The sequence below is a fragment of the Juglans microcarpa x Juglans regia genome, chromosome 1D (assembly GCF_004785595.1).
Source record: "Juglans microcarpa x Juglans regia isolate MS1-56 chromosome 1D, Jm3101_v1.0, whole genome shotgun sequence".
Taxonomy (NCBI): Eukaryota; Viridiplantae; Streptophyta; class Magnoliopsida; order Fagales; family Juglandaceae; genus Juglans; species Juglans microcarpa x Juglans regia.
Window position 1 is genome coordinate 34,947,017 of NC_054594.1, and position 16,215 is coordinate 34,963,231.

The window sequence follows — 16,215 nt, forward strand, 5'->3', positions numbered from 1 at the left end:
TTTTTGGGTCTTAGAAATCGAGCTACGATTGAGCAACTTATGCAGATCATGCTTGGACATGGAGAGGCGAGTAGGGATCCTAACTAGGGGTGTAAGTCGATCCAGTCCGGTTGTCCATAATTTTCCCTAGATCGGATTGGATTGGACCGGACCGAACATTTATAGGGACCGGACCAGATCGGTAGCTATTGGTCAATTTGGTCCAGTCTAGTTTTTTCCTTTTTTTTTTTTCAAATAAATTAATAAAAAAATTATTTAAATTACTAAATTAAAATTAAGTGAATTATTAAAAAAAATTACTATAATTATATTTATGATGTTGATAGTTACTATTTGCTAACTTAGACTTCACTGTTTAGTATGTATAATTATTAATAATATCATATATTTTAAATATTGTTAATGAATATCAAATAATTTCATTGTAGATAGATTATTCATGATTGCTTACAACTTAGATATTTAAAAAAAAAATTATCTAATTACTTTAATTAAGTGTAAATAGTAGAGTATGTGTGAATGTATTAACTATTTACATATAATGACATAAATTATCACATGATTTATGATTTATTATTAATTGATAGCATATATTATTTAATCTTTTATATGGTCAATGATAATAAATTAAATAAAAATTATATCTTTAACTTATATAATTACTCTATAAAATAATATATTAAATTATTAAAAATATTTTTAAAAAATATATATATGGGTTTGGTCAAGTTTGATCCGGTCCGGTCTAAAATTTGTAGACCCCGAGACTGGATTGAATTTTATCGGTCCACATATTTTAAAACCGAGACTGATCGATTCAGAATTCGGTCTGTACCAAATTATTTGCAACCCTAATCTTAACACTCATTAAAGCTTGTACAAGGGTACCCTATTTTTAGATATTATTCTTATGAAATAATACACTCATAACTATCTTATAATTAGTCAATGTAATCGTGTTACTTTACTAAAAGCAGACCGTCCGCCTTCCGCAAAGAAGAATCCCTTTGCTTCTTAAAAGGAGGCTGCCACTCTGCAAAATCACCGCATCTTTGCTCCACGGCTGCATCGCCCAGGTACCCTTTCTCCGTTTCTCTATACTCTTCGTCTGCTTCTTTCCATTATCCGGCAAGCTTATATGGTTATTTCTTTTATTTCATCTTCTCCTTTTTTCTTCCGTACATCTGCATCGTTAAACTCGCGAGTCGAGGGACTCTCAAGTTGTTTTGGTTTCCTATGAACTTGCCGCTACATTTTAGCCAAGAAAACTGGTGTTAGGCTTAGTTAGTGTGATCTGATCAATCAGGATCTATTGATATTAGCGACCAATGAGAGTATTGGTTTTCACTCTGAGAACTTGGGAAGCCCTATGCTAGATTATATGTGAAATACTTTTTTTTTTTTATAAGTAATCGATATTATATAAATAGAGATAGGCAAAACCCAAGTACACGATGATATACGAGAGATAAGACCTATCTAGGTCGAAGTAAGGGAAACTAGAAAGTCATGAAAATTTAGACCATTAAAATCTAGAGCAATGACCCATAGACATAAAGTAAGGAAAAATAGAGTTCTAAGTTCCTTCGAAGACCGCTCCTTGTTTTCGAAAGTCCAATCATTGCGCTCTTGTCATATACACCACATAATACAAATCGGGATCATTTTCCACACTGCCTTGATTTGTTGAACTCCTATTGGAAGTGTCCAGCAGACCAATAGATCTACCACAGTGGCAGGCATAACAAAGGATAACTCTATCTGACTAAAGACTTCCACCCACAAGGCTCTAGTTGTCTCGCAATGTAGCAAGAGGTGTTCTACTAACTCGCCAAATCTCTTGCACATGCAACACCAGTCTAGTATAACTATCCGGCGCTTTCTCAGATTGTCGGTAGTCAGAATCTTCCCCAACGCTGCTGTCCATGTAAAGAAGATCGCTTTTGGGGGCGCCTTATTTCGCCAAAGTCTCCTCCATGGGAACGAAATATTAACGGCTTGGGAAAGGGACTTATAGTATGATCGAACTGAGAAAATACCCTTACCCGCAGGAATCCACCACATCCTATCAGCTTGTTGTCTATTTGGCTTCATAGAATAAACTAGACTGAAAAAAGCCTCAAAGATGTTCACTTCCCAGTCTTGCGCCGCTCTACTAAACGTGACGTTCCACTGCACTTGGTCCCCTGATTGAAGCATAAGATCCTCTATTGAAGCTTCCTGGTTGCGTGCCACTCGGAAAACTGTTGGAAAGGCATCCTTTAGAGTCTCATTCCCACACCATATGTCCCTCCAAAACTTAATACGAGAACCCCTCCCCAACACCAATTTAGCATGGCTACTGAAATCCCGCCACACACGCCTAATATGTTTCCAAACCAACACCGCTGGCCCCATTTACCTTTTCAGTGCACCAGCCCCTCCATAGGCTTCCATATTTACAATCAATTACCAGTTTTCATAAGGCTTCTGTCTCCGTGTTATACCTCCATAGCCACTTCCCAAGCAGGGCCCGATTAAATGTTCTTAGATTTTTTATACCCAAACCACCTGACGAGATTGGTCTACACACCTTATCCCAACTGACCAGGTGAAATTTGAATTCATCCCTATCCCACTCCATAAGAAATCACGATACAGTTTATCAATCCAAGCCGCCACCCTTGCAGGCAATTGAAACAAAGATAAGAAGTTCGTAGGTAAGTTAGAAAGAGTACTCTTGATGAAAGTCAACTGGCCACCTTTCGACAAGTACAATCTTTTCCGTCCTGCCAGTTTCCTTTCTATCTTCTCTATGACTGAATCCCAAATGGATGAGGCTCTAGCAGCAGCCCCCAACGGCAATCCTAAGTAGGTCATGGGAAGAAAAGCTACCTTGCACCCAAGAATACTGGCTAGTTGCCTTGTGTTGCTCACATTCCCCACTGGCACTAACTCTGACTTGTCAAAGTTAACTTTCAGGCCTGATGCTGCTTCAAAACATAATAACAAAGCCTTCAATACCCTCAACTGGTCACGATCTGCCTCACAGAATAGGAGCGTATCACCTGCAAAAAGTAAATGAGATAAAGTAATAATGCCCCTGTTGGGATCACCAATCGGAAATCCAGCCATAAACCCATGCGTAATCACCGCCGATATCATCCTACTCAAGGCCTCCATAATGATAACAAAGAAAAGTGGGGACAAAGGATCTCCTTGCCTTAGGCCGCGAGAGCTACTGAAAAAGCCTGTAGGACAGCCATTTATCAATACTGAGAATCTAGCTGTAGTAATGCACCAATTCATCCAGGAATGCCACCTAGCCCCAAAACCGCACCTCCCCAACAAGTACAAGAGGAAATTCTAATTTACGTGATCATATGCCTTCTCCATATCTAGTTTGCAAATAATCTCTGTGGAGCTAGCCTTTAATTTGCTATCCAAACCCTCGTTTGCTATGAGGACTGAGTCCAAGATTTGTTGCCCCTTAACAAATGCATTTTGTGGCTTCGAGATGATCTTGTCCAAAACCACCCCCAATCTGTTAGCAAGAACCTTGGAAATAATTTTATACACTCCATTCACAAGGCTAATGGTTCGAAAATCCGTAACCTCCAACGCTCCAATCTTCTTCGGGATCAGCGCAATAAAAGTAACATTTAGGCATTTCTCAAACTTTCCAACCAAGGATATTTCCCTAAATACCTTCATTATGTCCACTTTCACCACCTCCCAACAAGCTGAGAAGAAGCTCATCGAGAAACCATCTGGACCTGGGGTTTTATCTTTACCCATACGTCTCACTACCTCATACACTTCCTCCTCTTCAAAAGGCCTCTCCAACCAAGAGGCTTCCTGGGGCTCAATAGTGTCAAAGACGAGGCCATCCAACTTTGGTCTCCATTCCTCATGTTCTGTAAGCAGTTGTTCATAGAAATCCACCACATGATCGCTAATCGCAGGGGCCTCCTTGCACTCCATACCATTAATATTCAGCATTTCAATGGTATTAGTTCTTCTATGAGAGTTAGCAATTCTATAAAAGAACTTTGTGCTCTGGTCACATTCTTTCAGTCACAATGCCCTCGACTTTTGGCGCCAAGAAATCTCCTCTAAGGATAGTACTCTTTCTAATAAACCAACTCTGTCTTGCGCAATAATTCTTTTGGTAACAGGGCTTTAACCTCAAGAGTCCGCTCAAACTGATGCAACTCCTCTACCATAAGCTTCTTTCGCTCCCTTATATCTCCAAAAGATTGTGAATTCCAGAGCTTAAGGTCATTTTTCAAATCTTTTAACTTACATGCTAGGATGTATGAGGGGTTACCGTAGAACTGGTAAGAAGACCACCATTGTCTAATCTTATCCATAAAGCCTTCACTTTTTAGCCACATGTTTTCAAACTTAAAGTATCGGCGGCCCCATCGAATGCCACCACAATCCAACAAGATAGAAAATGATCCGAGCAAAGATGTGGCGGTCTCTTTTGGGACACCTCTGGATATTGACCTCCCACTTTGATGAGATTAGAAATCTATCCAGCCGGGATCAAGTCTGATTATTCAACCAAGTAAAGGAGCCCCCCAATAGAGGAATATCTAGCAGGTTCAAGTCAAAAATACAATCTGAGAACTCTGTCATAGCTGGCCGCATCCTACTCTCACCAGATCGTTTACTAGGAAATCTGATGACATTAAAATCCCCTCCTATACACCAAGGAAGCTCCCACCAACTATATAACCCAGCAAGTTACTCCCATAATAAGCATCTATCGTTGTCTACATTTGGACCGTATACACCCGCAAAAGCTCACACAAAATTATCTGCCACTCTTAAAAGAGCATGCCACTGTATATTCCCCCACAAACTCTTCTAATTTCTCAACAACTCTTTTATCCCACATCACTAGGATGCCACCCGACACCCCATTCGATGCAAGAAAGACCCAATCCGCATAGGTACAACTCCAAACACTTCGAATTAACCTTCTAGAAACACTTTTCAGCTTAGTTTCTTGTAAACATACAATGTCTGCCCTTTACTCTCACAACAAATTTTTTATACGAAGTTGCTTATTCGCCTCATTTAACCCACGAACGTTCCACGACACAATTTTTGGCTTCATAAAGGAAATGCATGCCCCTTCCCTTTTGATCTTTCACGGCTCGAGCGTCCTTTGTAATTCAATGACCAAGTTAGGCACTTGAGCTCCCGCTGTTTTTTTTACCCTGGTTTCTTTGACTGTTTATGCCCCGCATCAATGGCAATAAGTAAAGCCAAAAATTGCTCTTCATAACCCACACAATCCATACCTATCCAGTGATGCATATCTTTCACCTTTTGAAGCATCCAATCCGATGTATTCGATTCATTTGGTAGCAAACGGTTCAACGGAATAGGCTTCCCTTCACTAGAAGCCCACTGCATATTAGGAATCACCCCCTATCTTCCTCCCCAAATAAGCTTCTGCCCTCCCATTCAACTACAGCATTACTGGTGGGAAACTGAGTCTCAGGAACCATCACTACCTCACAACCCATTCCCTGAGAAAGCCCATCATCATCAGCCACATCCACCCCTACCCCCTCATCCCCTGGAACAATGTAACTCAGTTCATGGCATGGCAAAGCTTCAGAGCAGAACTCAAGATGATCCTCAAGTTGTAGATGGGCCTCCGACTGAGGAGGTGACCCTCCCAACATGATCATCGGCATTTTTTGGCTACCTGAAGTTGCAACGGTGTCGCACGGTGGTGAGGACTCCACTCCCAAGCTACCTGCGGCTGTCAGTCCCCCCATTGCAAGCTTCTCCTCGCCCAAAAAAACCTCGCAATACTGAGCCTCCACTAAAGGCGAAGGAACCACCCGCGGTTCTGTTGTCGTCGAAGCATCTACGTCCCTCGAAAAGCATTGGAAAGGACTCGGCGGTTCTGTTATCGTGCGTTGTAATTCCACCGGAGTAGATTCCGGCAGTTTAGTCTCCGTTGGTGGTGTCGTCGCCTTCGCCGGCACTGGTGGCTGAGGCCCCCTCGTCGATGGGCCTGAGGTAGACACAACCCGTCTCCTCCAAATAGGCCTCTTCTTCACCTGCGTCCCCCGATAGTGAAGCCCAGCTCGTGGGCCCGGCCATAACTTTTCTTTTCTTGAGGCGTGCTTTAGTTGCATGGGTCCATTCGGTTCCTTGCCCAATACTAATGCCTTCTTCCCATCCCCATCCCCTTGGCCCACGCCCACTTCCACTAAAGCTTCCTCTGGAACGCATCGTTTCAACATATTTATATTAGATTGTAAATACTCTACATGCCTCTGCATCTCCAACACAGCTCGAAGGAAAAATTCCTTATTAAGACCAACATTTCCCCTGCCATCTCCCTCCAAGCTCTGAGCCTCTACTGAAACAACACCACCACTTCCAGACTGCAGTGGCGCTTCTCCACTAATTTTGACAGGTTGTCGGGATGGGTCCAAGACCTTTGGTTTTTTGAGAGCTTCCAGGTACGAATTGTTGGAGGGAGGAGCTGCCATCGTCACTAACGGAGCCGACCCAAAGGAGCCACCTTCTCTCCTAGCTTCCCTCAAAACCGCCGTCATCTTCCTCCAACCCATTCCGTCCCTATCAAAAGGAATGAATATGCAGTTCTGGCGACCTCCTCTACCGTATTCCACCAGTGCCATGAAAACACCCTGAATATTTGAGCACCTCTGTGCTATGAAGCCCCTATCCCCTTTCCTATGCCCTGTAAAGAACTCCTTCCTCCCAGCCATTAAACAATTTTCCAGGGCTTTCGTAAACCATTGAGCCGTGGCCAACTCCAAACTCATCTTCTTCACCAGCTTCTACCCTCTTTCTATGAGTAGCACCCTGCGCCTATCCCTTAAAACCTCAAAGGACTTGCGTTCAATATCAACTACTCTCCTAAGACCCATAATCCTTCCCTGCTGAACTAAATCCCACCCTTTTATATATGTGAAATACTGTTCATTCGTTAGTCTGATCATCAATTTTGGGATAGATGAGGTTTTGTTTTTTCATTATGATTTGGTTTGAGACTTGACGAATCAACCATAAGTTTTTAATTAAGTATGCGGCTGTGAAATAATATTCTCAACCTTTTACGAAGAACTCGCACCCACTTCCAAACTGTAAATATATTATTGCTAAAACCAATAAAATTCCCACAAAACACCACAGACAATTAACTCAGCCCCACAAATTCTCTCAGTTCCCGGGCCTTCATTGTAAAAAGAGTACGTTACATAGTCTCCAAAAACCAAAAATCCTAGTTCAGTGAAACGCCAGAGCATCAAAGCCTCATTTCATCAAGACATGTGTACTTGATACCAATCCACATTGATGGGGACATATACACAACATAGTTATTCTATGAGCTGCTCAACACTATTGGATTCCAATCCAAACCTGTATGGATTCTCCCACTATACTTAAAAAAAGGAACATCAAAGTTTGAGCCAAAAGAAATGGAAATGAATTGAAGTGGAATACAAAGAGGGGTTTACGAATTTAACAAGCCTCATTGTGATGGGCATCATCGGCATCATTGCACTCATTGAAGCCCAGGTAGGAGACATTTTAGGCAATTGAAAGGTGGGATTGGGTAGAATGGGAAATGAGATTTGAAGATATAGTGATAGCATTTGAAGGTTGCGCTGTGATATAACTGAAGGACATAAGGAAACAAAGAGTGCTAATGAAGAGGGAGCAGATGTTCTTGGAGAGGTGGAATGCCATGGTTTATCCCTATCCCTTTTCCAAGCATTTGTCATGAATAATAGAGTTGTGACTTTTTGGGAATGGCTAAAGCTTTCTTGGAAAACTATGGAGAGGATATGAGGAGAAAAAAGAGAGATTTTTTATTTTCCTTAAGGAGGCATGGGTTGAGTGTGGGGATGTGAGGAGGGAATGCGAAGGGAGAAGGAAGATTTTTTAGGAGAATTGAGGATTTTGGGGAAAACGTGATTGGCTTATATTGGTATTCTCTCCACTGCCCCCCCCCCCCCCCCCCCCCCACCCCCCCCTTTTCCCTCGAATATGATAGTCATTTCACAACTCCTATAAGCTGTGCAACGCATGTGCTTCCACTTCCAATTCAATACAAATTAATGCCTGATTTGGATAGTGGTACAAATTGAAATTAAGATTTCAAATTAGGTGGTGGCTTATAGGCATTTTAAGTTTGGTAGTGCTTGAGAATGAGGTAGAAATTTTAGGGAAAAATGAAACTTACCTTTTCTTTATTAAAAGTGTTCTCTCTGTTTTTTTTTTTTTTTTTTTGGTTAACTTATATAATTAATCTATTAGTATTCATATCTTGTTAGTTGAGGTATTGAATGGAAACCTCAATTCTTGAACAAGATTCAGTTATTTTTGTTAAAGAAAAAGGGGGGGGACAAGGTTTGTATATAGAGACCTTTCCTTGTCTATGACTATGAGTTTTACTAGCTAATAATGGAACTTCAACTCTACACATTTACTTCAAATAGTAATCATAAATTAAAAATGTTATTAAAATGCCTATAATTTTAAAAAGAGTCTCAAATCTTCCCTTGGGTTCTTGGTATGCACTAATTTAGTATTAAAAATGGACCAATTTGGGACTGCTGCCACACTGATGGAAGGAAAATATTTTGAAAAACAGTAGTGGGGTAAATGGCTTACGCACCTATAGTTGTGGTAGATTGTGGTTTTTACTTATAAAAAAAATAGTTGTAGAGTTGATGGTTTCATGAGCCATCCGTCTCATTTGGTTACTCGTGAGCTTTCCTTCTCCTTTGAAAAGAAAAAAGAAATGAGGTAGATGCCCATGATGGAACTGCTTTATTAAAAAATCTGCACTTAATAGTATAACGTGTTGATGGCCAAAATTCTTGATATTCCAATCATGTATGAAGCTTAGAAGACCTAATAGATGTTATTGATATAGAAGAAATGAAATTAGTAGCTCGTATAACGCCTGTATCTCAGAACCTTTCTTAAACGATAATCAGATTACTTGATTGTGAATCCAATATTTCAGACAATTTTTCATATTCTAAAACAATCTGCACTTTTTGGATTCCTTTTCATTTTTTTTAACAAAATTGCTAACTGCCAACTAGAACCTCATTTCTTCAGGTTCAAATTTTGTTACCTTGTAAAAATGCCAACCCAGTTGGCATTCAGGAATAAAGTCCTTTTCTGCTCGATTGTCTGTCCCTGATTGTTGACAGTGTAATCAATCAGACTTTCCTTATTGAATAAACATCATACTTATTATGCTTACTTTACTTGTAATTCCTGGGAACACCTCACTGTTCCACCTACAAAAATAGCTTACATGGCTGGAATGTACCTGTGCTTTGCTGGAAGAATATTCCCATGTAATGTCCTTATCTTTCTATTTTTCCCCATTCGTAGACCATAATGGCCAGCAAACATGAAGATGATCCAAATGAACCAGTAAATGAACAAGCAGTTGCAAATAAGTATGCTGCCATGAGGTCTGAACTCAATCAAATTTACTCGAAAATCACTGAATTAGAGATGGAAGCGAGTGAGCACTCATTGGTAATCAATGCTATTGAGCCGCTTGACCCATCGAGGCGGTGCTACCGGATGATTGGAGGTGTTCTGGTGGAGAGAACCATCAAAGAAGTGTTGCCTGCCGTCCACCGGAATAAAGAGGGGCTTGAGGAGGTTATTGCTAGGCTCAATGAGGCCTTGGAAAAGAAGAAAAAGGATATTGCTGAGTTGGAGACCAAGTACAAAATTAGGATCAGAAAGAACGATGGTGAGATGAAGGATGATGGTATCGAGAAGGGAGGTTCTTCCCAGGGAGTCCTGGTTGGCCCTGCGAGTGGAAGTGAATGACGGGTGTTGTAATGTTTGCTCCTTAATTTTCTCGAACTAGTTGCGTACATTTTTTACTAATAGCTTTCATCTGGGTATTGAAGACTGGGTGTAGGCTGATGGTAGATGCTGAATCTGATTTTGTAATTTTGTGCGACGAAGGTGCATCATCTGGCTTGCCATTCATACAAATGGTACCATGTAATTGTTGAGCATGAGCATGAGCATGAGCATCTTTTATAATTAGCTTTGTTGGTTTATTATTTCCTTCTTTGCATTTCATTGGTCCGATTGAAGCTTGACTGCCGAATAGATAGTTTTTCACATTGCTGATTGAATACAGTTTGTCCTAAGAGTGACAATCGTTGGGAAGGGGATAAATGTTCACCAAAAGATTTTTTTTTTCTTTTTCTCAGTTTATTGTAGTAAATCAGAGTTCTTTATTATATATCTAAATTCTTTTTATTAATCGATTTAATGGTGTTGTTCCCCATTTTTCTCCTCAAGAAGAAATAAATTTTAAGATATTCAGCAGCTTCCAGCAGGACCTCAAAAGAGAAGAGTAAAAGCAAATACCAACTCTTCTAAAATATAGGAACTCAGGTATTAAAAAGACATGGGCTATATGAATGATTCAGCAATAACGTTGCAGGAAATACACATTGTCATCATCCAGCAACACACACTATTCCAGATTCTCTCTTCCACTCCCCATGACCCCATTTTTCTGCCAACGAGTGAGTATCCTCGAGGGACTTCCTACTTCCTTTCCTACCTTCGTGGGCTGGGCCTCGTCCTGGAGATAGCGACCATCACAACCTCACATTCTCTCCCTCTCTCTCTCTCTCTCTCTCTCTCTCAGCCGAAGAAATCCTGGACTCCTCTGCCGGCGAAAACCCGGTCGGAGAGCTCAGCCAATACGGCATTCACGGTTAGCAAAACGACACTCGATCCAGCAATCACTCCCAGCACGACACCCGTCGTCCCCAAAACCTTACCGAACGCGGGCCACTCGATCTCCCGAATCTCCTCCGCCACTCCGCTCCAGAAACCTCCATCTCTCGCCTCCTCCTCCTTTCTCTGCCGCATTGCCTCCTTTATCTGCGATCCTAATTCGGCGCTCGACTCGGTCGCTTGAATCCCAGGTTCCGTAGGGCTGTCCTGGTTGCTCATAGTCTCCGCTTCGGGACTTTCTCGGGTTTCGTCGGCGGCGTTGATTGTGAGGGACCGGTTTCTTCTTTGAGTGCGAGTGATCGCTAGGGGTCTCTGTTTGGGGTGGGACAGAAGATGGCGACCCACAGGTGGTGGTTTGAATCGTACATGTGAGAGTGGGTGACCAGTTTTCCTCGGCGTAAGGAAGGTTGAGGTTGCCGAGAATTGTACGGACATCGGAACCGCCATTTTCTGCGAGCGGCGACTGTGGGCGTTTCGATGTCTGGATGACTGGTATATGGTTGCAGCTGCAGCAGCAGTTATCTATATCTTTGATTTGGGTGTCAATTGGGCTTTAGTGTGGGCTTAGCTCTGGAGTCTGGACTTGTCTTTGAAGCTATTCTGGGTCAGCCATTTAGGCCCAGTAAATTTCTTACTAAAAATTGGCAATATTTTTAAAGGAGTTTTGCTATGTACAAGTAAGTTTACGTATCAATCTGCGTATTAATGTTGTTACCTTCATATTCTAAATTCAAATTAGTACTGTTTTCAATAAAATATACTTTCTGACCAATTATATTGAATGCATGTGCGTATTAGTGTGCAGAATTACTTACAATTAGATTTTTCCTTTTTGAAGATGTATGCCTCTTGTTAGGAACTTAATTCATAATGCATGCAATTGGGTAGAGGTAGGAGTGTAAACTAGTCGAATTTGAGTGAGTAGTATTTGCCATGCTTTATTTGATTAACTTTTATTTGAACATGAGTTGAGCTTTATTTTTTTTTTATCAACTTTGATTTTTTTCAAAAAAAAAAAAAAAAATCATTAGTATTCAATCGAATTAGAGCTTGTTCATGAGCTATTTTATTCTAATAAAACAGGTTATTTAATTTACATTTTATGATTTTATCTATGAGTTTTGACAAATAAAACTAGTTTGACTAGTTTATATAAACATAATGTCGTATTTACTACTTTCTATAGTTTAGATAATACTATAAACAACGATAAATACGAAGTTATTCGAGTTTAAATAAACTTATACAAATCAAATCGAGTTTTATATGAGCCGTATTATTTAATATTCAATGATAATTTTATATTCACAAACAACTCAATTAATAAACGAATCGAGCCGAATTCAAGTTTGATTGAGCCAATCTCAAACAACTTGCGAGTGACTTTGTTTATTTGCATCCCTAGGTAAATGTATCTGTCAATAATTACAAAGTCTTTAAATCTTCTCTGTTACAATATATAGTTTTGGAAGTATAAAATATTGATTTTAAGAAGTCACATCATACTTTCTTAACTCAAATATTTTGGAAGATTAACATATATACTTATTGTTTAACACAAGCGAGCATGTGTTTTTTTATTTTTATTTTTTTTATGAAAGTGTTTTTGTGCTGAAGGCTTGAACGTAAACAATCTTGTAGTCTAATGTCATATCTCCACTTTATAAAGATGAGATCATCTTGTCATGAATGGAAACTTTAATTCATTGATTGTATGTTGTGAAAAAATGACGACAAATAAGTGAAAGTAAATACATGCAAATCAATCACACAACACATAATTAACGTGATTTGACAACGTATCTATGTCCACATAGCTGTAGAGAATTTTATAATGTCGAGGAATCACAAAATACACTTTAGGATGAAATTTCACTGTTCAGAACAAATAGGGCATACTAAACTATTTGTTAAGTACATATTTATAATGACACAGTGAAAATATTAATTTTCACTTTTTCACGTTATTTGCTCGAATAGAGTGTCGAGCGTGTCTCGAATGAGATTTCTGTTTGATTCTCGCTCGAGCTACCTATCGAGCAATACTCAAACGAACTCTTTGTCTGAACTTTGTTCGAGCCACTTGTCACACGAACGTTGAGAGAACTTTCTGCCTAGCCCTTTTTCTAACCGCAAATCGTGCAAAAAATTATTGGTTCAAGCCTGCGCTCCATGTCCCAAGTATTCTTGAAAATCCACCACAAAACCATAACACATCTTTGTCAGGTCAAGTCATCAAATTGGGCCGACACACCAATAAAATCAGGTTTTGCAAACCCAACATTGCAGTCATATCTGGTTCAGGGCAAAATGGGAAAGAAAAATAGAAGCATTAGCTATTCGAAAAATCTATTGTAGTAAAGACAGTTGAATATCACTAGAGGTGTAACTGATCCGGTTTTGGACATATTTTAGAATCGAACTAGTATACCGGTTTTGAAATTTGAAGAATCGATACCACACCGATTATACCCCTAAATCAGTACTTCCGGTTTTATCGATTCCGATACCATTTTTTTAGTATATTATATAGTACTATATATATTATAGTATATAATAATATAGTTAATATATTGTAGTATATTACAATATATATTATACTTGTATTATAAACTATAATGATATATTTTAATATATAATATAGTGACATGTTATTGTATATTATTATATATAATGATATAGTATTAGTATAACTACTAATATTATAGACTATAGTGATGATATACAGTTATTTATATAGGATTTTAAGATTTAATGTTATATTAATTAATAATTTAGCATATAATATAAAATTATTTTACATATAATTATATATAATATAAAAAATTAAAAAATATATATATAAACTAGTCTGGTCCGATATTAAAAAAAAGAAAATCGAAACTAAATCGATTTCAATCAATTTTAAGAAATATGAAACTGATACCGAACCGAATCGGTTTAGAACCGGATCGAGCCCATCACTGATTCGGTCTAATTTATCGATACACTGATTTTTTTTTTCACCCTTAAATAGTAAATATCACTTCTTTTCTTCGTGCAACGCAGCTTTACTAACAGTGTAGATTTGGTCGTATGGTTAAGACAAATAATAAAGAAATTGAAAAATGTGGCGTGCAATGTGCATTGTCTCTACGCATAAAAACAAGAACCGGGGGTTGCAAAGTGCACAGTAAAAAAAGACAGTCTTATTCAAATGGACAGAGAAAACCATTTCCGATGAAAAATACCCATGAAGCTGGGGCTCAGAACAGTCTCCAGACTCTTTTCGCTACAGAGAAACAGCAGACTGCAGAAGCATGCAAAATTTGACAGAAAAGTTCCAGTATGTAGATGAAGGAACATCCCTAATCACTGCCAAAACCTGCTCTCTGTATTTTGTTTTGAGTTCTGAGTTCCGCTACAGCTAGCGAAAACGGTTCCGAATTTGGGTTCTGGTGTATTTTTTTTTCTTTTTTTTTTCATATATTTTTTTAATCATCATAAATATTTTTTAAAAAAATAAAAAATTTACAACATTATTAAAAAATATTTTCTTAATCACTACGTAAAAAAAAAAAAAAAAAATGCCATTCGGGACACAAATTTGGATCCCGAAAGCATTTCTCTTTTGTTTTTGGTGTTCTTGAATAAGTTGAACTTGAAACTTCCATAGAAATGTTAGTTCCAACATGTATGATGAAATCAAATTGGTTCTGTAACGCCTTGTTTACAGTTATGTGCACTAGCTGCTGTTTCATGTCTGTCCCTGTAAGTTACACAACTTGGAAAGGTGCACCTTAATGGGGTCCAAGGAAAAGATCTATAAATCAAACAATATTAGGTTTGAGTTGTTTGAGATGAGTAATACATAAGATGACAATCCCAACATTAATTTCAGAATGTGTTGATCAGCCTGTTCATATTTGCATTATTTCCAATAATGGTAGGGTCAAGAGGTCATATCACCATGTTCATCTCTGTTTGTTTTCGGTTTGACCATGGAACCAAGCCTTTTCAAATCAGGACGATCATCAAATTTCAGAAAAAGTCAGATGGTGATACCTACTAATTACCACCTGGTTCTACAGTAGTACTGTGCGTTTGGTTGTACGTTATATCCCAAGCTGGCCAGGTGTCTTCTTTCAATTTAAGGAACACCTCAAATCCCAAGTCATTGTCGACAAGATGTGAATTAATTTACACGTTGTTTTGGTGATTCATAGTTCATACATCTCTGATCAGCCACCGCCAAATATTTGTTTTCATTGAAACAAGGCACCTCCAAAACAATCCTCACTCAATCTCTCGATTGGAAAATGAAGAGCAAAAGTCATGCATGCCCGAAATTATTTCCTTCACAAATCTTAGGAATTAGACCTAAGCATAAGCTGGTTCCCTAGTTCCTCTCTCTCTCTCTCTCTCTCTCTCTCGCCCCCTAGTTTCTTTATTGAAACTAAAAGACTAGCGTAGACAAATCATGTTGGGATTCGATGAGAACGTACATTTTCTTGTAGTTGGGTGCACCTCTTTAGATCCATCTGTCCAACTTGTGCTTTTGGCCTCACATATGAATCCGAATCGTCACTTCCTTTTTCTTTTTTTATCTACTCCATCCTTTATTTGTTTATACCATGTGCTCTTTTATGGGTAAGCCAATTTCTCAATGCCAGTTTTCACTTTTGATCATCAGAAATCATCTATATATAGTACTTGTACTCAAAATCTGAAGTTAAAAACAAGCCCGCCATGAAAAATATCAGAATTATGTTAATTCAGACGGCCCCTTTAACTTGCAGGAGAACATGGACATTTGATTTTGTTGTACTCTCTCATCCCACCAAATTTGCCTAACTTATTCCCAATTAATCATGTCTGCAGTTTAATAATGCAGACACTAAAGGACAAATGGTCTGGTATTAGCCTTACCTAAACCAACTAACTTCACAAATAATTAATTAATACAGCCTTTGCATGATAACCTCTCTTTGGATCCCCCTTGTTTGTCTCACTAGTTTTCTGTCCTATAGAAAGATTATTAAAGTACTCAAGCACTATTTTCTTAATACCCTCCTAGCTTGTTCTCTGCCATGAAGATTTCGGGGTTTCCAATGCGTTTGCTCAGTATATTGTAGTCTGACTGGAGACTGCACCTGACATGACCTCCAACTGTTGGACCTTGTGATTTTTGTTTCAAAGCTTTGAAAGTTGAAGACTCTATTAACTTTTTAAGTACCTAATTTGACAGAATTTTACAAAATGAAATGATTCATGTACTTGAACACATTTCAGTCAAATCCAGCACTCTATAATATATCTGGATGGTATTATATGTATGTATAATGTCATTCATGAAGAACCATTTTTTTAGATATATATCTGTCGATCAAAAGCAATGCTTTTTTTTTTTTTTTTTGGGGGGGGGGGGTGAAGAATAAGTTACTAGAGATGTAC

At 38.8% G+C, this 16,215-nt stretch overlaps 2 protein-coding genes across 2 annotated transcripts; one reads left to right on the forward strand and one right to left on the reverse strand.

Moving 5' to 3' along the window:
• Positions 1 to 964: 964 nt before the first annotated feature.
• On the forward strand, positions 965 to 10,089 carry LOC121255773 (probable prefoldin subunit 2). The gene is made up of 2 exons (XM_041156276.1): positions 965 to 1,076; positions 9,397 to 10,089. Exon 2 carries the CDS (start codon positions 9,403 to 9,405, stop codon positions 9,847 to 9,849), a length of 447 nt encoding a protein of 148 aa, XP_041012210.1. The 5' UTR covers positions 965 to 1,076; positions 9,397 to 9,402; the 3' UTR covers positions 9,850 to 10,089.
• Positions 10,090 to 10,434: 345 nt separating this feature from the next.
• Positions 10,435 to 11,288, reverse strand: LOC121255765 (preprotein translocase subunit SECE1). The gene has a single exon (XM_041156263.1). The coding sequence runs from the start codon at positions 11,227 to 11,229 to the stop codon at positions 10,687 to 10,689; it is 543 nt and encodes a 180-aa protein (XP_041012197.1). The 5' UTR covers positions 11,230 to 11,288; the 3' UTR covers positions 10,435 to 10,686.
• Positions 11,289 to 16,215: the final 4,927 nt, after the last annotated feature.